Raw genomic sequence first — 27,586 nt, 5'->3', positions numbered from 1 at the left:
AGGGCATGGAGACATTGCTAGAGCCTTTCTCGTGATCCTTCTTCAGATGTAGTTTCCAAAGGGAACTTCAGAATGTTAAACAAAGATCATTTCAGTTTTGCCTCATTATCCTGAAACACTCCAACCAGAATGCCTTATTTAATCAACTGATCTACCACTAGCCACTAGCCACTGTTATCTTTGGTAGATGTACACATGTGGCTGGAAAATATAAAAATATAGTCATTATTCACCACTTCTAAACTCTGCAGCTCCTGAGCTGACCACAGCAACTTAAACCATATAGAAGATATAAACTATTGGGTTATTAGGAGCTGTCCTATATTTTAATTGAGGACCAAATTATATTCTTGTCCTTCAACTTAAACCATGTACAATACAGTGATGCCTGATGCCTGTGGCCCATGAGTTATACACTAAACAAGACAAGAAAGATATTAATCAGGTCTAACTTCATGACTGAAAGGAGATGACCTTAGTCATCCTGTCATAGCACAGTGTTACTTGGGGTTTGTACCCAAGTGTGCCCTGAAAGTCCAGCCTCTCCAGCCTGCACAAATAAGTCTATTTTTATATGTCTATTTTTATATAAGTGATGTTAATTCCTGAATTTTCCTGCCTTTGTAGTTCTCTCATTACAAAACTGTTGAATCTCTCCAGTCAAACTCTCCTATCTCCTGACAGTCTGAAGGTCTGCCTCACATGTGTTTAGGGAGAAGTTTGCACCCATTGGGAACCACTATTGCTTCACAGGACCTGCTCAGCATTGGTTGTGCTTGTTTGGGAAGCATCATTCTGTGGGAAGAATGATGCAGAACACTGTATTCTGGCATTTTGAACTGTGTCTTCCAGTGCCGTGTTCTGTTCAAGCTTCACCAAACTTCAGAGCTACAGTGTGTTCCACATAGAAAAAGAGAGAATCTTCCCTTCACTTACTCTGCTCTCCACCTGTCCCGGGTCCTGAGCTAGAACTGCCTGGTACACAAGTAAATATATCTTCTTCAGATTATAGCTATCACTCCTTCACCTTCCCCCTTCGTCTCCTGTTCTCAGGAACTGCAGGAGAGCTATATCATCCCCTCCATTTTTGCCAACTCTGCCCTCTTTCCCCCAAGCCCCCATGAACCAACTTTGTCCCTTCTCCTTCAGCCCAAACCAAAAGTTATGGGTACTTTCTTAGGCAGTTCTGTGCCCTGTGGGTTCTGCCTCATCATCCCAGTTTCTATTTAGGTCGAACCAGGTCCACAGTGCCACCCATTCAGGAAGTTGTCTGGTTTCAGTGCGCTCATGACCACAAGAGAACTGAGGGTCTGATGATAATTGGAGCCATGAGCCAGTGTAGATGATCAACATGAGGACTAACTCTCCCCCATCCCAGAAAGGCAGTTAAACAGCAGAACTGCTATGGAGGAGCTTACGAATCAGCATGATTATCTGTTGAGTAAAGGAGAGCTCAAAAAAATGCAAAGTATTTGGCCTAGAAGTCACCTCTACATGGAGCTGAGAAGAAGGTATTCATTTCTGTGGGTTTCAACCCAACAAGGTTTAGTCTCTCACCTTCAGTTCTCCTCGGGCTGGAGAAAGGCAGGGAGTCATGGAATCCAGACAGAGAGAAAGGCACACCATCCTCATCCCTGGGACTTCAGAGGAGACAGAGAGACAGAAAACATGAGCAGTGAGGCAGTTCTTTGTTCAAACTGTTCACCATGTTTTAATGACCAGGATGCTTAGAGCTAGGTATCAGTAAGAAGACACTATTTTGTTTATGACCTCATCCCCTTATATTTTTACTTAAAACAGGACCTCCAGTCATTCATTCTGGAATCAAAGACCTCAAGGTCTTGAAAACAACCCAGTCTGGATTTGAAGGATTCATCAAGGACCAGTTCACCACCCTCCCTGAGGTGAAGGACCGATTTTTCGCCACCCAAGTGTACTGTAAATGGCGCTATCACCAATATAGAGACATGGATTTTGATGCTACCTGGTATGAGCATATGCTAGGGTCTGGTGCTGGCTCTTCCCTCTTCCCAGGGGCCTCAAGGTCATAGACTCTTCATCTGAAAGGGAAAGTTAGAGGTCATCCAATTCAACCTTCCCACTGTTTAGGGTCCCTTCTGTTGGATAACCGAAAGACCATGCTCTTTTTCTGTTTTTCAATTGATTACATCAGTAGTTCTCAAACATTATTGTGTATCAGAATCACCTGAAGGGCTTGTTAGAATGTAGATTACTGGACCCACCTCCAGAGGTTCTGATTCTGTAGGTCTGGGGTGGGGCCTGTGACCTTGCATTTCCAGTAAGCTCCCAGCTGATGCTGATGCTGCTGACCCAGGAACCACACTTCAAGACTCACTGTATCGAGCTAGGATAATGATATTTGGTTTTTCTACCTCATAGTAGATGCAGAGAGGGCTACATGAGGATGACAAACTCACCCCAGTTTGCCAAGGACTTTTCTGATTTTGATACTGAAAAGTCCCATGTCCCAGGAAACCCCTTGGTCACAGGCAAACTGGGACAGTTGGTCATTGTAGGCTAACTCAAAATGAGATGATAGTCACAGAAGCAATTTATAAATGATAAATGCCTTAACAATGTAAAGGTGTGGTTATTATTATAATATCCCTGACAAGCAGTAATTAGGCTTCTGGACTCTGAATTCGCTTTTTGACCAGGCATTCCTCCACTGAATTTCTAATTGCTAGAAATGTTACTTTCTAATAGGCTGGAATCTGCCCCCTGGTAACTTCCTCCCACTGGCATAGTTTTGCTCTACTCCTATTATGTGATGGGTTTGAAAAGACTTACAGAGAACCTCACCTCAATCTTCTTTTTCCTTTTTTATTTTAAGTGTTCTCCACTGACAGCGGGCTGATGTATTTATGTTGGAAAGAGCACAAAATTGAACATGGCAGAATCAGGATCTTAGTTGGGTCTCCCACTAAGGAAAGAGACTTAGTGTGGATCATTTAATTTTAAGACTACTCATGTCTAAATTGGAAATAATAATAATATCTGTCTCAGGTATATTGAGAGCATTCGGTGAATTAATTAGGTAAAATCCTTAACACCAAGCCTGGCACAGAATAAAACCCCGAAAAAACAATAATGCAAAGAACTGGCCAAGCTAAGCAGTAAGAGTGTAGCATACTTGTAAGTCCTATTCATGGGTTCTTCAAATGGGAGGAAGATTTACTCTGTAATGTCCAGTTCCTAGTTCCAGATGATGAAGATTGCCTAGTGACAATACCTTTGTTGAATGGGGTGTGTGTGTATGCGTGTGTGTGTGTGTAAGGAAATTGGAAGTGAGGTGTTTTTGGAAGTAAGGCATTCCAGGATATTAATCTCTTCTAAAATCAGCAATAAAATTATTTTCTGGGGGAACAGAAGGTCACCACTTCCAACTTTATAGTGCATTCCTAAAAAACCACCTTATGAGTCCTCAGGTCTCTCTTCTGTGTTTTAGGGATACTGTTCGGGACATTGTCCTGGAGAAATTTGCTGGGCCCTATGACAAAGGCGAATACTCCCCCTCTGTCCAGAAGACCCTCTATGACATCCAGGTGCACTCTTTGAGCCGGGTTCCTGAGGTATGTTTTGCCACTTGCCATCTTGAAGACTAAGAGAACGTGTTGTGTCTCCTGTCAGCTCTGACAGAGAGTTGAGAGTTAAAATAAGACAGTGGAAGACACATGAAAAATGACATCTGTTGTTGTTCAAAAGCTTGTTATAGCAAGTGAGAAGAGAGCAAAAAATGGAAAAATCTGTCCAACCTGAAAACATGGGCCACTGTTATAGTTCTTTAGGTTTGTTGAAAATTCTGTGGGTCTTTCCAACCTGCCACAACTTAAGCTTCATATCAGGACACTCAATGCCCTGAAGGAGGAATAATTAGGCCAAGGGTCTGTGTTTCAGGGTAGACAGGGAATGAAGGATAGATGCAGACAGATTCCATCCATCCGTCTGATGTTATTAGATGGTTATTATATCTCTGTCAACACATGAAGAATACAAAGATAAATTAGACAGGGTGCCTACCCTCAAAGAGGTCATCACTGAGTAAAAGAAAAAAAAATAAGTAAACTAATGATACAATAGAGGATAGAGCATAATGAAAATACAGGGAAAGGCATCTGACTCAGATATGGGACATAGGGCAAGCCAGGCTTTCTGAGCGTGAGGAGCTTGGGTTTAGTCTTAAAGGACAAATAGGAATTTTTTTTTAATTTATTTTTTATTTATTTTCAGCATAACAGTATTCATTACTTTTGCACCACACCCATTGCTCCATGCAATCCATGCCCTCTATAATACCCACTACCTGGTATCCCGACCTCCCACCCCGTGCCCTTTCAAAACCCTCAGATTGTACAAATAAGGATTATCTGGGTTCACACTCAAGGGTGAGGGAGCATGGTAGGTATAGAGACCAGGTGGCATCATAGAACCATCATTTACTATAGAAGATCTGCTATATGTGAAGCTCCATGTGTGCAAGGCTTTCCATGTGCCTAGGGGTGAGGCAGGAACCAGATCAGGAGGATCTCTGTGGGCTTGTTCATAGTCTGCACTTTAACTTTAAAGCTCTTAGCAGCCACGGAGGGGCTTAAGCAAGGTGTGGCACTACTGGATTTGCCCTCTAGTAAGATTGCTCTAAAAAAAAGGGTGACAAATTAAAAGGATAATGGATTACAGACGAGACCTGTTGGAGGCTGTTGGGAAGCAGAAATCTGGCAAGAAGGGCCTGAATTTAGTTCCATGATGGGATGGAGAGGACGAGTACCATCCTTAAACTTGGGCAAGAGGGATGCCTGCATGGTCCAGCACTTTCCAGGCCTTTCTCTGGTTATGCCTCTTTCCACTGGAAGAAGAGTCAGTGGGACCAAGGCAGCAAACTCTTCAGGGACCCACACATCCCTTTCTAGATCATTCTCTGGATACTTGCACCCCAGAATTAACTCCCAAATAACCTGAGACTACTTTTAGCAACTGGTTGAACCTCCTTCTCAGACCCATCCTCTGGAGGCTGATTATGCCATCAGTGCATACACCATTAGGCCTGAGAGTAGGTGAAGGGGCAGATGTTTGCAGGAGGTATGAATGACACTTAACATGTAAGCAAGGGTGTCCACCCACATGAGTCCAAGAAAGAAGGTGCAATGGGCCTGGGGTCTGGCTCTGCGCACACTACCACATCCTGGGATGGCACTGCAAGCAGTCAGAGATTTCTAAATTACATCCTAGCCTTCCAGGTTGTTATGAAGGTATATTTGTCAAGTTGTCACTTTAAAGTTTCCTGACTGATTCATAATTTTATTTATTTATTTATTTATTTTAAACATCTGGTATGTGGGTCTCCAATTGTATTCTGACCCCAGGGCCTGAAAATGTTTGGTACAGGCCTTGAGAGGAGGAAATGGACTGAGGAAGGGTTTAAGAAGTTGACTGGCCAGCACCAGGAGGCCAGTTGGATACTGTAGCTCACACAGGTTTCTGACCCAAGGACCTCTTACTTTTCTGAGAACAGATTTTGTACTTGGAGGGGAAAAGAGGGGGTCCACCATCTAATAGTAGGACTCTCAGGAGACAGCTGTGTCGAGCAGTGGAGGAACCACCAGAGGATGTCTCAGGGACAGAGGTGGAACTTGAGTAATGGGGCGCAGGGCAGGTGGGTTGCAGGGGAGAAGTGATAGAGGGAGAGAGCTTTACTGTTGCCCAATGTGATCCATATTACTTCGGTTTCCAGATAGAAGACATGGAAATTAGCCTTCCCAACATGCACTACTTTAACATAGACATGTCCAAAATGGGACTGATCAACAAGGAAGAGGTAAGAGAACTTTAAAAATATTTAAAGTACATCCACCCTCCTGCCCCCACACCCTTACTTGTCTTTATAAATTTGGGATGATAACATCACCAAGCAAAACTCTTCACAGCTGTTGCTTCTGGAGTATTTATAGTTGCCACTGATTAAAGTCCTCTCAGACTCCAGGCCTTTCCGTACCTGAGGCTGGAGTACCCTAGAAGTGGATGAGTGATTGTGGAGGAGGGCTGGAGGCTGCGGGGAGTCAAAGAAAAGGAAAGCACAGAGTGTGCCAGAGGAGACAGCTCTGAGATCTGCTTCTCTGAAAAGTGCCAGCCAAGGTCACGGCTTCATTATTCTTCCATGATGAGGCGACAAGGAGGAGAAGAAAAAGATTCTATTTTCATTTTCCTTCAACGTCTTTAACTTTGGATTCAGTTGTCAACTTAAGTAGCATATAAACAGAAAATGTCCACAGAAAAATGAAAGAGTGTTTGTGTTTCCAGTGGCAATTCTAGAAAGCGAGATGAGGAAGTGCACTTTTTGAAAGGAAACTTGTTTTGCGAAAAACACTTATGTGGAGTTGTTGGAAGCCATGACAGAAGGTTAAACCAAGTGGGAGTGTCTGACTCGACAGCCTGAAGTGGTGGGGCCCTGGAAATTAGAACTGTCCTTCCCCTCTCGAACCACTTGCAGAATGGTAGGATCTCTCTGTTTGATCCATCCTCTCATGGACTTCTAGAATTTGAAAAACATCATCTTGATGGCTTCTTTTAGTGTGTAGGTGAGGAGGGAGGGGCCATCTATTAACGTGGCTCCGCGGTCATAGAATTCTGGGCCTGCTGACCTAGGAGCCTTTTTCTTAGCTACCAGTCACCTTGTGTCTGTTCTGCAGATGATATTACTGGGCTTCGTGGGGGCTCTGCACCACCACATCTCTAGGTGGGGTTTGGGGAGCAGCACTGGGAAGAGAAGTCATGCTTAGATGCTCAAGAACTCTGTGTGGCAGAGGAGAGCAACTTTGACCCCCAGGTACAGTTCACTCAGCTGAGCAGGGAGACAGCATTGTTGACTGCGATGGAAAGAAAGCATGGTGATTACCAGAACCCCACTAATTAGAGTAGAAAGCCTTTTAAAACAAATTACCTTCTAAAAAGCACAAGAGGGACCCAGAAGTAATCCTGGCCATGTCCACCAAAGCTAAAACAAAGGACCCCAAACAGAAAAGGGTCAAGTGTCGTGAATGGGATAGTGCTCAGCCAAGGAAACTAGAAGAGAAAGGAGGTCTCCTCAGGGCCCCCAGACACCTCCAGCCTGCACCAATCCCAGCTCAAAGACTTGTTGCCGGCTTGCCGGTTGTGTCTCTCTATCCAAGAAGTCAGACTGGCAGCTTCCTTAGCTCCCACCTGAAGAATAGGCAGAAAGCCCAGCTCCTTCAGGCCAGGGCTCTGCGTGAAGGCACCTGAGAGGCTGGACAAGTTGACCCGGGTCCATGTCTGCACTTTGGGGCTGGCCAGAGCTGCTCTCGGGCCCCCACCCAGCACGTGGCTACAAAGCGAAGGCAACACACGAAAAGCAGGGAGTTAGGACACACTGACAACGGCAGAGGAGTGACAAATGACAGGGTGGGAAGACAGAACCACTCTAAACTCACAGCTTTCTGGAGCCATTTAGTATTGGGCTAATATCCCCGAGAATCTCAAATGTTCCTGAGGGCATGACAGTATTTTAGCATTGGACAATGACTGATGTTCAAAGTGAGTTATCAAGCAATGGCCAAATTATGTTCAGAACATTCTATTGAAAAGACAGGGATATATAATGCATTTGAGAAACATTCATAGCCCAATGATTAAAATTTTTCAAAAATTTTTCTAGAAAAGTTTTCTACAAAATTTTCTAGAAAATAAGGCATTGCTGTATGACTGTAGGGCATATACATTTTCCTGTTTATCAAGTTGTGGTTTTTATTGTTGATTCACCGGAAAAAGGAGAGGTCTATTGTAATGCCTCTGAAGTTGCCATGTGGTTTTTCTACAGGTCTTGCTACCCTTAGACAATCCATATGGCAGAATTACTGGGACGGTCAAGAGGAAGCTGGCTTCGAAGCTGTGACGTTGTAGGCTCCTCTCAACTGAGGAATTCCTTCAGCCTCTTGTGATGCTGGAAATCATAGCATGTAGCCATGCCAATTTTCAAACTGGAGTGTTGATTTATAGTGTTAATTTTCCTCCTGTAGGAAAGAATTCTTCTACAACTAGCTCAGCAAGGTGTTTTGTGATTAATAATTACAACACACTTGGTGGATACAGTTTACTTCACAAATGTTAAGCCGTATGAGAATAGTCATAAATCAATATTTCCTTTTGGTTTTCTTGTGCCTTCCTATCTTAGAGAAGTTTTAGAATCAATATACTGAGAAAACAATAATGAATTAATGTATGTGTCTTATCAATTAATCTGTGCACAAATTTAAGAGTAAGTGCTGTTTTCAACCTACTGATGCTAACACTTTGCTCTGGGCAATGCAGAAAATGTAATGATGAAATCATATTTGGAAACTATCACCATCATGGCTTCAGTGAGACTGAAGTATTTGAATTTCTAAGAATGTTCCAGTGTATACATCACTGGGAGTTTATTTCTACTCTTAAAGTACTTTTGTAATCCTAATGTATTGGTTTTAGGACTTCTACAACTCTTTGAGAATATTTAGTAGACACTGAAAAAAAAGTACAACTTGTTTTTCTTTGAATAATGTATCACTTTGGGAAAAAGAGAATTTAATAAATGCTAAGTCACTATACCAAACAAGAGAAAGAAGACGAGAGACTCTCTATAAAAATATCAGTGATGGTGTTGCCTGGGTGGCTCAGCTGGTTGAGTGGCCAACTCTTGGTTTCAGCTCCGGTCATGGTCTCGGGGTCTTAGATTGAGTCCTGCATCAGGTTCCGTGCTCTCTCTCCCTCTGCCCCTCCCCCCTGTTTGCTTGCTCTCTCTCTTACTCTCTCTCACTGTCAAATAAATAAATACATCTTAAAAAAATATCAGTGATGATGATTTATAGATGGTGGGATTAGGAGTGATTTTTTTTTTTTTTTTTACTGTGTGCTTTTCTGGATCTCCCAAATATAATAATCAGAGAAATAAATGTAATTAATGATTTAAAAGTGTATACAGATTTGACTGGTGATTGTGTCAGTTGACTAATACTTCTATTATATATAGATATGTACCATAAAGCTTCATAAACTGTGATTTTAGAAGCCCCTCTTGAAAACCTGTCCACATGAACATTCTAGATAACCTTCCTCCATTTAAAAAAACTCCATTTATCAAGTTTTAAAATCTCCATTTTTTATAATGGTTACATGTGAGTACTTAGCATTGTTTGAGAACTCTGCTTCAGTCCCCCGTTTCTAGTACTGTAACTTAAGTTAGCACGGCTTAGTGTTTCATTTAAAAAAAACTCACATCGGGGCACCTGGGTGGCTCAGCTGGTTAAGCAACCGCCTTTGGCTCAGGTCATGGTCCCGGAGTCCCGGGATCAAGTCCCTCATCAGGCTCCCAGCTCCATGGGGCGTCTGCTTCTCCCTCTGACTTTCTCGCCTCTCATGTTCTCTCTCAAATAAATAAATAAAAATCTTTGAAAAAAAAAAAAAAACTCACTTCACTCCTGGATCCACCTCTTACTAGTTCTCCGACGAACATCCTCTTCTGTAAATTAGAGGTGAGAATTTAATCTCAGAGGTTTTTTTTTTTTTTTTGAGGATAAAACGGGATAATGTCTGTAAAGTGCTGTGATTCGTATTTATGCCCAACACACAGAAATTTCTATACGTGTTTATTAAATGATGTTAATGTTAAATATTTGCCTTCTTTTCATGTGGTGTTAGATCCAAGTAGGAATGGTGTTTGGACTTTGTGAGGGAGATGAGAGATGGGAAGTCTGAGAGCAGCGAGCCCTAGAAGACGCTGGAGGCCATGCACAGGCTCCTGCCTGCTGGAAAAGAACAAGAGATAAGAAGGAAGAAATAATTTGATAAGGAAAGTTTCGTGCCACATTGAATACTCATGTTACAAAATGTGCTTACAGCCTGTCACTTGCATGGCCAAAGAGCTGGTACATTTCATTCCTGTGCTGATTTGATGATCCAGTTCGAAGAGCAATTTAGAGTTTAACATGATTTTTTTCTAAAAACAAACAGCAAACAAAAAACGCAATCAGGCCGTTCTTACTAGATATTATATTGGTCATATAAGTTTTAGAAACACTGTAGTTGCTTCAGAGAAGAAATCCATATTAGAGCAGAATCCTTAGAAACTGGGGTCCATTGTGTACTCACATGCATTTTGTTTCTCCTGAGCTCTTAAAACATTTATTGTAATGGACCGCACATGAACTATTGGACATTATGTCCCAGGTGTGGGGCTGGAAAGCCTGTCTTCTGTGAAATTTTCAAGGACCAGATTTCTATTTTGGGAAGAATGTTTTCTTGTGGTTAAAATTGTAAACTATGTGCTGAAAGCCAGGCTGGGGGTTTCACCTGGTTTTATAAGTGCCGTGAACTGTAAACACCTGTGAGTTCATTTGTATCAAAACACTTGGTAATTTCTTTACAGAGGGCTACGGGGACTTTGTTCCAATTTTTTCTGGAAAGCGGACTTGCTGCATAGCGCACTCCCTGCCTTTTCCCCATCCCTCCCTCAACCCTGTGTCAAGTACTGTCTGGGCTTAAGGCAGGTGACCCCAGCCCATTTTCTGCCTGGGAAGCAGTTTGCAAGGCCCTCAAGGGAGCAGCTGTCATTCACGGGTTTGTGGTTTTGGAGGCAAAATTCTAAGACCTGGCTGAAATCCTCTAAATTTTATCTCCTAGCTTTTCACAGAAACAGGCTCAGAAAATATGTTCCATTCTCTCTCCTTTTTAGAGTCAGACTTAAGTTCATACCATTCTTCACCTTTCAGTAACCTGCTTTTTCTCCTTTTGTTCTCAGTATAATAGAAACCACTCTTTGGAAATAGTGTTTTTCTTGTTTGTTATTGCAACAGACTTTACCTTTTTCAACCACATGCGAGATTTAACTACAGAAGTCAGAACTTCTCTCTAACTCCCAGCTCTCTTGTCCATAAAGAACTTTTTTTTTTTTTTTTTCCTCTCTCTCTTCAGACTTGGGACAGACTGGGCTTTGCCTTTTGTAGTCTCCTTTGCAAAACCTTTTAACTTAGGCTTCCTCGCCTGCATTTCAAGAGGAAACCAAGGTTTCTTTCTAAAGACATGGATTTCAAGCCTTCTGACTCACTGGGTTCTTCCTGCTTCCAAATATTAGAAACTGATTCTCTTTGTATTTTCTATAGTCTTTGTTCTCATTTCTTTCAGAGCTCAGCTGCTTTTTATTCTTCCATTGGCCCAGAATCTCTCAGGAATTCTGTAAGTTTTTGGATTCTGTGGCTATCCTAGTGAGAAAGAATGTCTAAGGACCTTCCTCCCAGCAAAAATCCTCATTCCCGCCTCTACAGGTTTACAACATCCATCGTGGAAGTAGTTTACTCTCAATCCTTAAAGTGTGAAGAATTCCATTGGAAATCCGTCACATAAGGAACATGTTCAACCAAACTTGGAAGAAAGGCATGCTGATTTCTTTATATAAGCAAGGGAAGCAAGTGTTTTCAAATACTAATGATGTACTATACCTTGGCTAACTAATTTAAATTAAAAAATAATTTTAAAAAACAACTTCAATTGGTTTTGTGGGTATACCTTGGAGAAACAGCAGGTTCAGTTCTGTACCACTGTAATAAAGCAAATTTTGCCAAATAAGTAAGTAAATAAATAAATAAATACAAGTGAAGGACCCCAGGTATATTTGCTTCTTGAGGCTGCTCTAAAAAAGTAACACAAGTTTGGGGGTAGATAACAACAGAAATGTATTCCTTCATTGTTCTGGAGGCCAGAGGTCCAAAGTCATGGTGTTGGTAGGATTGTGCCCGCTTTAAAGGTATAGAGGGGATTCTGCCCTTGGTCTTACGGCTTCTGGTACTTTCTTCGGTTTCTTGGCTTGTGGCTGTACTACTCCAGTCTCCCATGGTCACATTGCCTCTTCTGTCATCTCCTCTTCGATTTAGGGCCCACCCAAATAACCCAAGGTGGTTTCTTTATCTCAAGATCCTTAACAGTATCTACAAAGACCTTTTTCCCACACAAGGTCACAATTACAGGTTCCAAAATATAAGGCGGGAACATGGGATTTGGCTGGGAGGGGTACAACTCAACCCAGAACAGTGAGTCAGGGGCCAGTGAGCTTCTTGAGAGCAGCTCTTCTAGTGCCTATTGGATCTTCAGCTGCACATAGGTTACTGTTTCTTTCATGTCTGGGGGACAGTCACATCCCCCTTCCAGCCTGATCAGTTGTCACATGGATGTCTGTAAAAGGGCGAAGATCATGGACTTTGGATCTAGATTATGCAAAGTTTCAGATTGGGCTTCTCCAGTTTCTAGCTGTGTGACCTTGGGCAAGTAACCCTAAACTTTAGTTCTATAAACTTTAGTTTGAAATGAGTATAATAATAATAACTACCTTACAGAGTAACTGAGGATTAGCTGAGATAATGCATGCAGGGGTTAAAATATTTTTGGTTGTGAGTGTCTTTAACTGGAAGGACATCTTGTTTACTTAAACAGTTCAGAGATAGGTTGTCTTGGGATTGATCTGGCCACTCAGGGATAGCTTCATGGTCTCCGGCTCATTCATCCTCTGCTCTGCTATCCTCATAGTGTGTTAATGTTTCCCCTGGGCTCACAAAATGGCTAGTAAAGCTGCTGTTACAGATGGTGTGCATCCCCCAAATCTCCCTTGGGACCAAAGCACTCAGATGTCAGAAGTGTTGGTCTCTGCAGGTTTATCATTGGGTCTCTGCAGGAATTGCCCTTGGCTAAAAGAAGCTGCCTCACCCCAACTTATACCCAGCCCCTGGGAGCAGCTCACATCCACTGCTGGTCAGTGTAAGAGATGCAAAGTCTCGACCTTCTTACCTCAGTTGGGACAACTCTGCAGGGACACTCCAGTCCCAGAGCTCCTAAATGCCTGAGGTCGTTGTTGAAACTGTGTCATAATCCAACTTCTCCCTCTGCCTAGTCCTGCTTCCTTCGCTGCTCACAGCCATTGTTCCAGAGAATGATCCTTAATAAACCTGCATGAAAATCTTGGGGTCTCACTGTACCTCTCTTAGGGAAGGCAACTTGTGGATCTAGGAGTGTGTCTAGGAAGGAAGCTCTAAAATGAGGTTGTGGGAGCTGAACCGCCCCCTGTCCAGCTGGCGATGAGCTCCTGGAATGTTGTAATTCTGTGATTGTTAAAACTATCACCTGAGGTGAATTGGGATGGGATACTGGAGGGAGGAATGGAGCACTCTGGCAGTGGCAATATCTTGGATGCTTGAAGGATTGGGGGTAATAATTATTGTAAGGATGATGGAATTTGTTTAGGTATTGCTAGGAACCATTAATACATTAAGAAAGACAGTGGGGGTGCCTGGGTGGCTCAGCGGGTTAAAGTCTCTGCCTTCAGCTCTGGTCATGATCCCAGGGTCCTGGGATGGAGCCCTACATGGGGATCTCTGCTCAGCAGGGAGCCTGCTTCCTCCCCTCTCTGCCTGCCTGCCTCTCTGCCTACTTGTGATCTATGTCTGTCACATAAATAAATAAAATCTTGAAAAAAAAAAAAAGAAAAAGACAATGAAAAGATGAGGATGATTAACCAATATAATGCAAAGCATGAAAGCAAGAGGACCTCCTTGGTAACATATAAAGAAAACCTACAGCCAGAAAATAGAAAAAAAATTTAGTATCAGGCCTAGGACTTAATTATAAGAAGAACAGAGGTCCAAGGAAGATTGATTTTTCAGTTCTGAGAGGTGAACACACCAAGGTCAGGTCCTGATTGATGCACCTGAAACCCTGAATTCCCAGATTTCCCTGAATTCTCTGGTCCTGCAGAAGTAGATTACTCTTTTCTGTTAAAATCTAACACTGCCACTCTTGCTTGAAGGCAGTGCAAAGCCTTCTCCTTGGAGTCTTTTTTTACCTTCCTTCAGGCTACCAGACCTATAAATAGGGTCAAGTTATATCATATCCAGCCAGAGACATGCCTTCGACTGCTAAGGGAGGAAGGCACCTATAGACCCTAAGAGTGGCAAAGATTCACACAATATGTACGAGAGTGGAAGGATTATACATGGGACTGGATCCTGAGGGTTTTGGACAAAACCTATTATATTTTTATTTATTTTTTAAAGATTTTATTTATTTGAGAGAGGAAGAACCCTCGTTGGGGGAGAGGAAGAGAGAGTGGGAGAAGCAGACTCCCCGCTGAGTGGGGACCCTGATGTGGGGCTTGATTCCAGGACCCGGGAATCATGACCTGAGCCAAAGACAGATGTTTAACTGACTAAGCCACCCAGGTGCCCCCCTCTTATTAGATTTTTAAATCAAGAAGGAATAATAGAAGCACTTCCCATTCACATATGGCCCACTGTATACATTTATGGTCCTGCCCGAGGACTACATTTATCTCCTACATTTTGTATCTGGGACCTAGACCATCTGGACTCTCCACAGAACATCACATTTGTTCATTGTACCCATGATATCACGTTAATGGAACTGGAAAAGCAAGGAGTGGTGCTTGTACTTTAGCGAATGGTGGAGCCCACCATGTTAGTGAAGTTTTTAGGTCTAGGACAGGGGTTGGAAAAATCTATCTTATCATCTGTTTTTGTAAATAAATTTTATTGGAACACAGCCATTTGCTTATGTATTGTTTATGTGTTGAGTAGTTGTAATAGAGACTATTTGGCCCACAAAGCATACAATATTTAATCTCTGGCCTAAATAGGAAAAGTTTCATGACCTTTGATCTAGGGTGTTCCAGCATATCTCTTCCAAAGGGCACATTATTGCATCTCAAACTTTCTACCACTAAGAAGAATACACAGTGCCTGGTAGTCTTTCTATGTTTTGGAGGCATCACATTTCACTGGGATATTCCAAGGGGAATATTGGTCCAATCCATCTACTGGGTGACAAAGTCTTTCAGTTTTGTGTGTGTCCCAAAGCAGGTCCAGGCTGGGTACAAACATTCCTGATGCTTCAGCCATATGAATTAGTAGACATGATGCTATTTAGAAATGTACCTGACTGAGGAAGATGTCGTATGGGGTTTATAGAAAGCTCCAGTATGAAAATTACAACATTGACTCCTAGGGTTTTGGCTTATGCCATCTATAGACAAGAATTACTCACTATTTGATAAATAGCTCCTGGTGTGTTATTGAATCTTGGTAAAGACAAATGCCTCTTATGGGACATAGAGGGACTTTGTGGCCAGAGCTATTCATCATGAGCTGGTTTCTACCAAACGCACTAGGTATTATGGTTTAGTGAGACCAGCAGCAATCCACTGTAATATGGAAATGATAGATCTGGAATCAGGCACAAGTAGGGCTAGAGGACACAAGAAAGTTATGTGGGTCCCAACCTTCATGTCATCCTCCAGTGTTTCTCCAACACCTCTCACACTTATGGTCATAAAGGGAGGGTGGCTGTTATGACAGCATTGAAGGTAAATGCTCTCAGTGAAAAAAGCTTTTGGAAATGCACCAAAGGGTCATCTAAGAAAGACAAGTGTGGAAAGAAAAGGGGTCCTAGGTAAGAATATATATAAATTCATGGACAAATAGCTTGGTTGGTCAGGCTCCTGGGAAGAAAATGATTGGAAGATTGGGAAGAAGGGAGAGACTGTGAATGGATCTATTATGTATTAGTCATGCTTTTCATGATGTTTTGATATCTTGGTGGTCCTTAAAGACATAGTGTGATATTGACCCTCCCAGGGGTAGCTAATTCCTAAAGATAGGAAAGCATTCCTCTCCTGTCTGATCCAACCACCTCCCTTATCTAATCCACACACCAAGCAAATATTTCTTCTGTCTTAAGTCAACCCAGGGCTAGAAGTCAGACAACTAGAGAAGAGACAGCCCCTATGCCCCAAATCCTGACAGAATTATTCAAACCAGCCAATCCTAAACTCTTTCCTGGTTTGCCTTTCCCATGGAAACCTCAATAAAGGTTCTGTTCTAGGCCTTCCCTTCGCCCCTGCTTTTGCTTTCTGACCAAAAGCAGATGCTTCCCTTCTGGCCCTGCATGATATGGTATGTCCCCCTTTCTCAGGAAATGTAAGCAATAAATTCTTCCTTTAATGCTTTGACTTACCATTTTGTCACTGAGGGATCTTTATAAATTAAGACCTGGGCAAAAATCACTGAACATTAAACGTGAGGATCTTTGTATTGCATAATGTCTATCAAAGAGTACCAATCATGGAAGAGGCACTGACCAATCAAGTAGACAGAATGACTTGACCAGTTCATGTCAGTCAGCCTTTGTCACTGGCAATCCCAATGCTGACATAATGAGCTCATGAATAGAGTAGCCATGACAGCAGAGAATGAGGCCATACATGGGCCCCAAAGCACGAGATTCTACTTTCTATTACTGATCATTACTGTTGCTCACAAACATTCAACTTTCCAGCAGTAGAGACCAAAATCAAGTGAGAACTTGATATGGCACTGATCCTTGAGAACACTAAGCAGCTACTTGGCAATGAGTTGTATACATTGGACCCCTTTCACTCCAAAAGGGGCAATGACTTATCTTAACTAGAATTGATACATATTTTAAGTATGGCTTTGCTTGTCCTGCCTACAGGGACTCACTTGGCAGCACTGTCCAGGGGCTTACACAATCCTGCACAAAATTATTCAGATCAAGGGACCATGAGAACTACTTTAAAATAAAGGAAATAGGACAGTCTGTAACCGATCTTATGATCCTCTAGTCCTATCATATACTGTACCGTCTGGAAGCTGCTGACTTGATAAGGGCAATGGAATGGTCTTTTGAAGGTACAGCTGAGGTACTAGCTTGGAGATGATACTATGTGATGATGGGGCACCATCCCCCAGGACGTGGTATGTATGCTAAATACTTCACTCTTATGTGGTGCTATGTCCTTAGAAGTTAGAGCACGTGGATATGTTAACCAAAGGGTAAAAATATGAGTGGCCCCACTCACCATCACACCCAATGACCCAGTTGGGAAATGTCTGCTTTCTCATCCCCTCGGCTCTAGGCTTTGATTGTGTAGAGGTCCTATTCCTAGACAGAGGATACTTCCACCGGGGACACAGTGAGAACAATTTTAACTTAAAGCTATAGGTTTGTACAACATGCAAACTTGACAATTCTCAAGAGAAATAGCTCTTCCCAGTCCACTACACAGCCAAGAGAGAATCAATCAGACTGAAAACTTAGAATATTTACGAAGGGGAAAAGAAACTGTAGGACAGGACAGTGTTGTAGAGTTTTCACTGAATGGTGGAGAGAGAAGTGACGTGTTTAACTCAAATTATTTGATTCCTAGAAAACCATAGAAATTGTTGAAATAAACTTCTAGCTGGACTTGCTTCTTTTACATAGGCAATTGAACCAGCAGAAGTTAAGAGACTTGTACAGGGTCTTACAGGTAAGTCAGTAGAGGATCTGGGATTAGAACCCAGGTCTGCTGACACCTAGTCCAGTGTTCTCTTCCCCCTCCAATGTGAATTCACAGCTTCAATGGTTTCCTTTTTAACTCTGTGTGGGTTAGGCCAATGTTACTCTGCATTCTGCATGCACACCATACAGAAGGCTGATGAATAACCTACAGACATTAGGGTGGCTGGGAGAAGTCACCTTAGCATTAAAAATTCATTACAAAATCTGCCCAAATAGATAATTAAACAGACTGATGTCAACCTAATTGGCTCAAATTAATGAATGCAGATCTACTTAGATTTTTAAATTAAAAAAAAATTTTTTTTGATGTTTGTTATTGACCCACACATGTCTTCATTAAAATCACAAAGGTAGCAGAGGTCTTCCTTTCATTAGTCTCACAAAACCATTTTGAATGTCATTGAATGTTCATTTTGGATTAGGGATGAGATATATTTAGAATTCACCAAATGCCTCAAACTAACTTCTCTAGGCCTTTGGGGACTAATAAAAACTTATATGCATTTTGCTCAGCACATTTCCCTTAACTCAGCATAACATTTTTTCGTGGAGCTTAAATAATGCAATTTTTTTTCTTTTATGTGCCCTCATGAAGATAAAGTATCTAGAACCACCCCAAATCCAAGAATCTGAGAAAGTAATTGTTTTTATCTTTTAGAAATTTTAGAATGCATCAAATAAACAGTATTTGGGTTGAGCATATGTTTGTTAATTCTGTGACTGGTTTGGCCTTGAAAAATGGAGTGAGACCATAGTAATAAAATCATACTTTAATGCCTTTTTCCTGTTATACTAATGACTATACTATGTACTCTCATTAAATTCTCCATCAATCTTGACACTGGTATTATGGAAGGATTACGATCTTCCCCACAGTATCCACCCTCCTATCTGTTTAGCTGAATATGCAGCTGTCTGAAACAAACACTACAGCTCCCAATCTCCCCTTGCAGCTAGGTATGGCCAAATGACTAAGTTCTTGTCCAAGAAACACAAGTAGAAGTGCTGTATGCAACTTCTGACAATAGGTATCCTCCTTTCCTTCTTGGCTAGAATACAGTTGTGATAAAGGACATTTAAACAGCCATCTTGGAGCACACAGGAAGCTCTGTGTTGAAGATGGTGGAGGAAAACCCTAGGAAAACACTGGGGCCCAATGATTTTGGAGTGGCTATCCCAACCCTGATCTGCTTACTTCAGACCTCATCTACACAGTAGGGAAATTCTACTTGCCTAAGTCATTGTTACCTATGTTTTCCACTGAAACTAATCTTAAATGATACACTTGAGCTGTTCTATCCTGATAGAGATGTGCTGTAAGTGTCAAATACACAGTGGCTTTTGAAGACATACCTTAGAAAGATTGTAAAGTATATCAGTAATTTTGATATTGATCATGTATGGAAATGGTAATATTTTGGATTTAGCAGATTAGATTATTTAATTTTCCTGTTTTATTTTTTACTTTTAAAAATGTGACTACTAGAAAATTTTAAATGACACATTTAAAGTTATATTTATTATATACCATATATTTATTTTATATATATGTATATATGACATTATATATTTATTGGACAGTGCCAGGCAGGTGTTGCTCTATGCTGTCTCTGTCTCTGCACTAGAGAATAGGTGAGGATCCTGAGGCCAAGAAAGCCATACACCTACTGGATACACCTACCCATATCTAGTAAATGATGGGGCTGTGGATCTATGTGGAGATCTATGTGGAGCAGCCCCAGTGCTCCCACCCACTATGGCATAGTGTATCTCAACTGGGGTCATTGGGTTCTGGTGTAGGAGGGAGAACACTGTCCCAAACACTACTTCTTATTTATTTATATGTATGTATGCATGTATTTATTTATATTTTAATTCCATTGTAGTTAACATCCTGGGCCAAACACTAATTCTTAAAGGCAGGAACTGCTAGTTGCTTGAAGGTTTTACTGAGTTTCTCTCAAAATATGTTTATAATCTGACGAGTTTTACAGTTTTATTTCCAAATTGTATATTTCCCAGCATGTAAAAATAGAGTGTAGCCCATTGAAAAAGGAAATGGAACACAATTTACTGAAAGAATCTGTTATCTTTAATTTAGAAAGAAGACATTTAACTTGCAAATGTTGCCATAGATGTCTCTGCTCCACGGATGACAGAACTGGAGAAACTTCTGGAAGATATCTCCTTGGTTGCTCTACCTGACTCTTCTGGAAGCTTACGGTCTTGAAGTTCTGTGATCTCAAAGGCTTAGATGAGAGCTCAATTTATCTTGCTCCCTTATTTTGTTGTTTCTAGATCTTGCTTCCCAAGGCCATGGCCTGCCCTACAGGTAACAAGTAGGTGCGGTGTTACTGACACCTCTTTCCTAACCTCTGCTATGGTAAATGTGGTAGCTCTTCCCAGACACTTACTCTGTGGAAGTGGAGCATATGTTCTATTTGGAGATTGGCTGGCATCCCCAGCATTCCTGATGTCTCCCTAAAGATAATAGTAGACAGGAACACTCTGCCTACCTGAGGTAAAGAAACATCAGCCTAGCTTCCTTCTTGTGGGTAGCCAAAGACTCCTCTTGCTTTTACTCACAGGGTCCTACATTATTCTGCCCCAGTGCTAGGCTGGACATAACTTCTTTTTTGAGGTTCACAAAGATATAGCACAGCTACCACAGTAGCTGTGTTATAACACAGTCACCAAATAACCTAAGACGTGATCGTTTTAATCTCTTTGTCTCTGTGTAGAACTGCCAAGACTGGCCAGAAATGGTACCCAGACTATTTAATTGCCTATGGAGCTGTAGCATGAAACTAACGAGCTGCTCATTAGTGTACCCAATGCTTTCTCTTTCCTTCCTGTTGCTTCTGCTCCTGGTTTAGAAGCAGAATTATCAAGTTTTCTCCAAAGAAGCTTATCTGTCCTACAGCAGTCAGCTCTCTGAACATTTAACTTCATCTTCCAAATCATTACAGAAAACGCTTAATGGCTCTGTGCCCAGACCTGACCCCTGCAGATCCCATTTGCAGTGACCGTCAAAAGGCAGATGGATCACCACCAGTAAGTACTCCTTGCATTTGGCTTCCAAATATAGGAGTGGTTGGGTAACTGAGGGTCATTAGACTTTTCCAAATTAAATTCCTTCTAAGATCTATTTCTCTAATGCAACGGAAGGACAGTATGTTCCCCTGACTGTGGATGCTAAGCTTAGAGGGACAGAAACCATGCTCACATAGGGTATTTGTTGAGTAGAGGACAAGGAGATGGCCACCAACTTCTCTCTGAATATGAAGATCATTCATATTCATCATGTCCATTAAGTATCAAAAATGATGCTCAAATCTGCAGCACATTCTGATGCACTATGCCACCTTATTTTCTTTTCAACTAAATCTACTGATAAGTGCTAATTCCTGAATTAACTTACGCTAAGGAGGCTCTCTGTATGGTCCTTGCCCTCCATCAGCAGTCTAAATTTCACATACCTTATAATGACAATGTAAAAGAGTGCAGTTGCCGGCTGCAAGGTGTTAGGGAATTAAAAAGATTGTAATAAATTGGAGCTTTCAGCCTCACCTAGAAGAATGCAAATGTAGTCATAAGAACACACACATACTGCACTGGCCAAAGAAAATGTCAGCTTAGATTCCACTACAAGAGACCAGTTTGTGACCTCGCCTTCAAACCAATTCATTACAGGTCCTTTCTGGAATCTGAATCCCGGGCTAAAACATGGGGTGGGGAAGAGAGGTGGAGGGGCAATTTTTTTTTTAAATCCCTCACGATTTTGATATCCTGTCTGCTCCTCCAGTTGAGAATAATCAAATTGAACATTAAACAATTCTCACATGAAATATATTGGCACCAAGGTGTGCTCATTCCCACTTATGCTTACAAGGTGCTTCCCCATGTCTGTGGGTATTTGCTACTAGCTGCAGGCCCGGATCACAGGAACAGAAACCTGGTGTGATCAGAAAGGACTCAGACATTTCTGATTTTAGGGCTGTTTGGAGACAAAGGCTGCCTACCTGCTGAATTTCAAGTACTTCCAGCCTCTTGTTTTGATAACATTTCCTTTCCCCTGAAGTGGGGGTGGGGAGGGGCAGGAAGCACCCTCAGTTATTGTCAAGGCATTATTCTGGAGGTATGAAAGGCACACTATCTTTAGTTTGCTAATTTTGCCTGAAAGCTGTCAACAAAGGGCTAACAAGAAATGATTTGATTCTTTTCAGTTTGCTTTTCAATTAAGATATTTTCTTTTCCTTTCCTTTTCCCCATCCCTGACAAGCTTGTATGGAGTAGCCTGGGCCTAAAGCTTAGTTGAGTCAGGTTGGGGTTAGGGAACAAGACTTTTGGTAGTTGTGAGAGGTGACGGGATAAAAGCATCCAGGGACTGAAGGGAGTATAAGCCCAAGTTCAAATCTAGAGAAAAATACAACTAAAAACATACTTTCAGCAACATTTGCTCCAAGTATTCAATGGCCAGCTGACGGTGGTGACAGGACATTGTCCTCTAATATCTCTTCTCCCTTATTTGTAGAATAATGGGACTTTTGTTAGTTGGACCAATGGGCTCTAAGGAAAAGAATATTTCAAGCCTCTTTTGCAGCTGCAGTGTGGCAATGTGATTGAATTCTGGACAAGATATAAGGGGAAGTATGTGCAATTTCTTGGAAGTGTCTTTAGAGGGAGGAGGTATGTTCCTTTCCTCTTTTCTTTTTCCTGCTGGAAAGATTAGAAGTCAAGTGGTGATGGGGAGAGCTAAAGCAGCCATCTTGGGCCATGAAAGGATTCTGAAAATAAGTAGTATGCATGATGGAGCAAAAGGGTAGGAGGAATCCTTAACATCATGGAGGGCCATGCCATCTCTGGTCTCCCTGGATGTGGTACATGAAGACTCCCTTCTGTCTTGTTTACCTTACTTGGCAGGGTGGGGGTGAGGGCAGGGAGGCAGTTTTAGGTTATAGTCATATTTTTCCAGACTCATATATAAAGTATCAGGTGCATGAGCAGAAGTAATGTGGAGATACTCATGCTATCCCATAGAGGCAGAGAAGGGTCACACATGGTCACTATTTCACCTGTGGGAAAGTCTTTCAGAGGGGTGAATTCAGTTCTTCATCCCATCTTCCTCCTATTGTATCCCGAGTTCCTTCTCTCTGGCCCGCATCACCAGCAATTACACTTCTTTTTATCAGTACTGTTCCCCAAGGTACATAAATATATTCTTCCTTTTAGGTTTTTTTTTTTTTTTTTTGTAAAGATTTTGTTTGTTTATTTGACAGACAGAGATCACAAGGAGGCAGGCAGAGAGGCAGGCAGAGAGAGAGGAAGCAGGCTCTCTGCTGAGCAGAGCCCGATGCAGGGCTCGAGCCCAGGATCCTGAGATCATGACCTGATCTGAAGGCAGAGGCTTAACCCACTGAGCCACCCAGGTGCCCCTGCCTTCTAGTTTTGCATGATCTGTAGACTGTGAGAACGTGGGGATGGAAAATGTCTCTTTTGTAACCACTTCTCCCACTTAACATGCAAAACAAAGCATTACTTAAATTTCAGACACTCCATACACTCCATAATTGAATTAATTTGGAATGCATTTTTCAACTCCACTCATCACACCATTTCCTGTTTTTTGTTGTTGTTTTTTTTTTCAATCTCATCTTCAGATTTTCTGTTCTTTAGAGAAATTATCTTCACAGGAGACTGAATTATAACTCTCTAAAATAGTGGCTCTTAACTTGAGGAAGGGGAAGACAGAAGAACCTCGGGGAGTCCATCAATGCTGCAAAGTTTTATATGTGGGAGTATGAGCTTTTGCCTGGAGGAAAGTACGGAGCTTTCACCAAAATTTCCAGAAATTCATGACCCTTCACTAGTGTACAGTAAAAAACAAGGAGGAGGAGAAGGGGGGTAGGGAGGGAGAAGGGGAGGAGAAGAAGAATGGGAGGAGGAGGAGAAAGAAAAAGAAGGAGAAGAATTATTATTATTATTCTTTGGCTAAAATGATACCTAATATTGGTTTTTGGATGGGGCAAGAGAAGGAACAAGGCCTATTTGGACAATGCAGTTTATAAAGAAGTCCATACATAGATCAAAATGTTTTATATACCTAAAGTTGTTGTTGTTGTTGTTGTTTTGTTTTGTTTTTTTAGGCTTGACTTTCTTTCCATGGTGTTGAAGAATAACCTTAATCCTTAATCCCAATTGAAGAGGCGACCAAGCAGAAAAGATCAGACACTGGCAATAAACTGAAGCAATGCTTTATTGCAACCACAAAGCACCAATTCAACAAGGTATTGACACACAGAGATTTGAACAAATGTCTCTTTGAACAGAGATGTAGCAAGCTCACTTTTTTCAAGTTCTTAAAGACAAGTACTCAAACCAAGAATCAAACAAAGCATCAGAGCAATTAAAAAAATATTACACCATCATGAAGGAATATATATAAAAATATTCTGTCCTAGTAACAAGGCTTTTTGATCTATAACTCTCGGCAAATTCCTTCAGAAACAAATCAGTATAAATACAAACCATAAAGTGAAAAAATGCTTTCTTCTTCAGAAACAAAGAGCCAATTTGAAAGTAAATCTATGCAGAAAATATCATTATCCCCTGTGAAAAAAGCTGAATATGGATGGCCATCCCCAAGACAAAACAGAGTTTCTCTTTTCAGAGGCTCTGCTCCTGCAGGGGCCATGATGCACGTTCCTCTCAAACATCGCAGTACATCCCAGTGAAACCTTAATAAGGTCAAGTGAAGGACCCTCTATAAAAGAGGGTGTCGGCAATTCCATCCAAATAACACAAACTCTAAGGAGCAGAGGGATTCAAGGGAGACAGCATCTCTCTCTCTTTTCTCCCCTTCCCTAAGTTTTCTGGTCTTTCATCTCTCTACATCTGTAACCAGAAGATCATTCCATTCAACACTTTTTCAAGGATTTTGGGAAAGCAATCTGAAGAAAACCCCTTTGGTGGGGAGGGGTGTCCAACCATGTCAAAGATAACTCTGTTTGACAAGCTCCACCAGGAAAACCATGCTGTCCACAAGTCATCCTTGCTCCTCCTGGCTGAGTTCAGGTCAGCGGATGGATTGCCTAGTCTATCCCATAGGATAACTTTTCATTTGACTGAAATTCTTTACATATACACATGTATGTATTCTGTTTACAAAGTTTCATCACATGAAACTAAATTATATCTTGTGTATTTTTTGAGGTTTAAGACCCCAATTTGTACTATGAAGAGTTGTTCTTTAGATGTTTTGTCTGCAGAGGTTTTACATGATACTCGTAGATTTTCAGAGCAGGCCCCAGTTTTAACTGAAGTCCTGTCAACACATCATTTCTTGTCATCAATAGCAGGGATTTTCCATCAATCTCCTATAATGGAAGAAGACGGTAAAACCAACACTGAGTCCAAAAGCTCAAGGATAATGAAGAACAAGAAAAGTTCAAAGGAAAAAGACATATTGATTGTCCTCAAGCTAAAAACATTACTTTTTCACTTGGGTCAAATGGAAAATATGGACTCCTCTATTTTTATGTTCCATTTTTCACTTTTACTTTTGAATTAAATATAATCCATAGCTGATCTTGTTTTCAAGATCACATCCCTAACGTCAAATCTTAAAAAAATGATGGCAGGCTTGGCACATATATCTCTAAGAGTCAGAGATATTGTTTCTGAAAGAAATAATGACCCTTTCCATTTATAAAATGTACTGAAGTTTGTGCAAAATTTCTGTGTACTTAACTCCTAAAACAACTCTATAAATTAGGGCAGGCAGGTATTATCAGATTTTACAGGCAAACCAAGGACCAAGGCGAGAAGTTAATGTGCCTAAGATCACGAAGTTAGGCAAGGAAAACAGAGGATTGTAAATCACCTGCCTAAAACCAAAGCTGATGTTCTTTCTGTAACGCCTTGGTGTTTCTCTTGACACCTGGAAGTAAATATGCGTAGTATAGGTGAACCAATGGGGTCATAGATGACTAGGTATTCCAGAATCTTGTCAATTACAACAATGGGCAGTGGAAAAATGATTCACTCTCTGTGAACTTCCTTTCTGTCCTCTTTCTTTCTTTTTTTTTTCTTTCCTGTCCTTTAAAAGAAGAACCATGGGGCACCGGGGTGGCTCAGCGGGTTAAAGCCTCCACCTTCAGCTCAGGTCATGATCCCAGGGTCCTGGGATCGAGTCCCACATCGGGCTCTCTGCTCAGCAGGAGCCTGCTTTCCTTCCTCTCTCTGCCTGCCTCTCTGTCTACTTGTGATCTCTGTCTCTGTCAAATAAATAAATAAAATCTAAAAAATAAATAAATAGACCTGTACCCCTGGGGATAAAAATATATGTTTGTAAAAAATAAAAAATTAAAAAAAATAATAAAAATAAATAAATAAATAAATAAATAAATAAAAATAAAAGAACCATCCTGTCTCAACCTGAAAATCAACCTACCATACTTCCTTTTAGTGGATCCTCAAGATTCAGGTAGTGAAGGTAGTGACGGGCAGGGCTCTGCCCCTGCTCTCTCAGAGTCCACTTCCCACTCCCTTCAGGTACCCAACCAGAGTTCCCTGGAGACCACAAAGCTTTTGGGGTAAAATATAAACAGGCTTTTCATGAAAGGGATATGGATCCCAAATACAGAAAGTAGTTTGGAACTTCTGGAAAGGGATCACTGAGAAGCTTGCTGAATACCACCTTATTTTTATTATTTTTTACTGTGGGACAAGTGAGCTGGCTCTTAGGGGGCTTGGGCTCAAGAGATGGACCAGCTGCGCATGTCTGGTAAGCATTGACTTGTCTGTACAGACATATGTCTGTAACCATCTCCCCCACTGATGGACAGATAAGGGGACAGGCGTGTAATTCCAACTACACAAAACTGACTCTTTCCTACACTGACCCCAAGAAAGCCATTCTTCCAAATTCCCTTGTGTTTTACCAGGCTATGAAGAAAATGTGCTTTGTATGTCTCCGTGTATGGAGAAACACCACTGGGCTCATGGGCTGAAGAAACACCCACTTTGGGATGCCTGGGTGACTCAGTCAGTTGAGCGTCTGCTTTTGACTTGGGTCATGATTCCAGGGTTCTGGGATTGAGTTCCATGTCAGGCTCCCTGCTCAGCCAGGAGCCTGCTTCTCCCTCTGTCTGCTGCTCCCTTTGCTCGTGCCCTCTCTCTTTCTCTTTCTCTTAAATAAATAAATGAAAATCTTGGAAGGAAGGAAGGAAAGAAAAAGAGAGAAAGAGAGAAAGAAATACCCACTTTGTGACTTTGGGTAAATCCCTTACTCCTCTGTCTCCTCAGTTGGTAATGTGGGGATTTGGGGGTTTCTGATAGGATTCCATGAGATACTACTTTCACAAATGCTTCCTGAGCTATGAGTTATATAATCACTTATTGTTCCTCAACAGGCCCATGGTCCTCATGTCATTTGTCAACCACCTATCATGAACCAGAGCAGAAGGGCAAGGAATTACTTCTAACTGCCTTTTGGTGTTATTGAACTCTGGAAACCTTTATTTTGCTGACAACTAGAAAAAAAAAAGTCTCACATTAATTTGTGAGAGACAACTATTCAAAAACATGGTGCATAAAAAAGCAGTTAGCTGACAGGGCAGACTGGAAATTTATTTAAGGACAAAGGATTTGACTTTCCAAATCTAAAATGTTTTCTTCTCCTTACGCAGCTAGTAAGCCCAAAGACTGCCCATCAGTAAAAGCTGTAAGGATGAGAATTGGCTGAGGAGCTTATGACATGCGGAAACCACTCTAGCAGTTCTGAAGGCACTATGAGGTCACAGGAATCTGAATCACAGGTTTCTTCAAAGCTCCCATATATCTTAGATTGCCTGAAATGATGAAGTACTCACTTGTAACGCTTTAAAAAACAGCAAAGCCCTTCCTGCTCTCCTTCTTGCCTTTGTTGTTGTTTGCTCCTACTTAACTTCCTACATATTTTAAATGGACATCAGGAAGAGATGACACTGCTTTCATTTCTACACAACAAGAAAACTTCCTTGACTAACCGAATTTTTTTTTTTTTAATCTTTGCTGGCAAAAAAGTCCTTCTACAACTCAGCATTTCTGTCAAAAGCCAAGTTGTCTGTGAAAAATGCTGAAATTTGGATTTTATTTAAGACAAAATGGAAAATCAAGTTTC

General features: G+C 41.4%; 3 protein-coding genes across 12 annotated transcripts in view; 1 reads left to right on the top strand and 2 right to left on the bottom strand.

The window, feature by feature from the left end:
* LOC309843039 (uricase) overlaps positions 1-9,437 on the top strand; it is a 30,552-nt gene extending 21,115 nt beyond the window's left edge. The window contains exons 5-8 of the mRNA XM_082688168.1: positions 1,801-1,987; positions 3,470-3,593; positions 5,750-5,833; positions 7,850-9,437. Coding sequence (XP_082544294.1) covers positions 1,801-1,987; positions 3,470-3,593; positions 5,750-5,833; positions 7,850-7,924 — 470 coding nt within the window. The 3' untranslated portion in view covers positions 7,925-9,437. The remainder of the gene's footprint in view (positions 1-1,800; positions 1,988-3,469; positions 3,594-5,749; positions 5,834-7,849) is intronic.
* Positions 1,398-27,586, bottom strand: part of LOC309843040 (dnaJ homolog subfamily B member 8-like) — a 29,041-nt gene continuing 2,852 nt past the window's right edge. Inside the window, exons 1-2 of one of the 5 annotated variants that reach the window (XR_014299918.1) lie at positions 16,078-16,203; positions 9,637-9,812 (exon numbers count right to left, since the gene is read on the bottom strand). Coding sequence is in view for 2 of the 5 variants with exons in the window: in XM_082688169.1 (XP_082544295.1) it covers positions 1,478-1,640 (163 nt within the window). In the remaining 3 variants the exon portion in view is untranslated. Of the gene's footprint in view, positions 1,641-9,636; positions 9,813-9,922; positions 10,004-16,077; positions 16,204-27,586 lie in introns of those variants that run through there. The other 4 variants (XR_014299919.1, XR_014299920.1, XM_082688169.1 and 1 more) reach the window with 4 other exon arrangements.
* The window catches only part of SAMD13 (sterile alpha motif domain containing 13), a 42,157-nt gene continuing 38,233 nt past the window's right edge, over positions 23,663-27,586 (bottom strand). For all 6 annotated transcript variants that reach the window (XM_082688172.1, XM_082688177.1, XM_082688175.1 and 3 more), the window contains one exon: positions 23,663-24,800. In XM_082688172.1, coding sequence (XP_082544298.1) covers positions 24,657-24,800 — 144 coding nt within the window. In that variant the 3' untranslated portion in view covers positions 23,663-24,656. The remainder of the gene's footprint in view (positions 24,801-27,586) is intronic.

The sequence above is a fragment of the Mustela nivalis genome, assembly GCF_964662115.1.
Source record: "Mustela nivalis genome assembly, chromosome: 10".
NCBI lineage: Eukaryota > Metazoa > Chordata > Mammalia > Carnivora > Mustelidae > Mustela > Mustela nivalis.
Note: the sequence above shows the minus strand (reverse complement) of the source record. Positions and strands in the feature narration are given on the sequence as shown.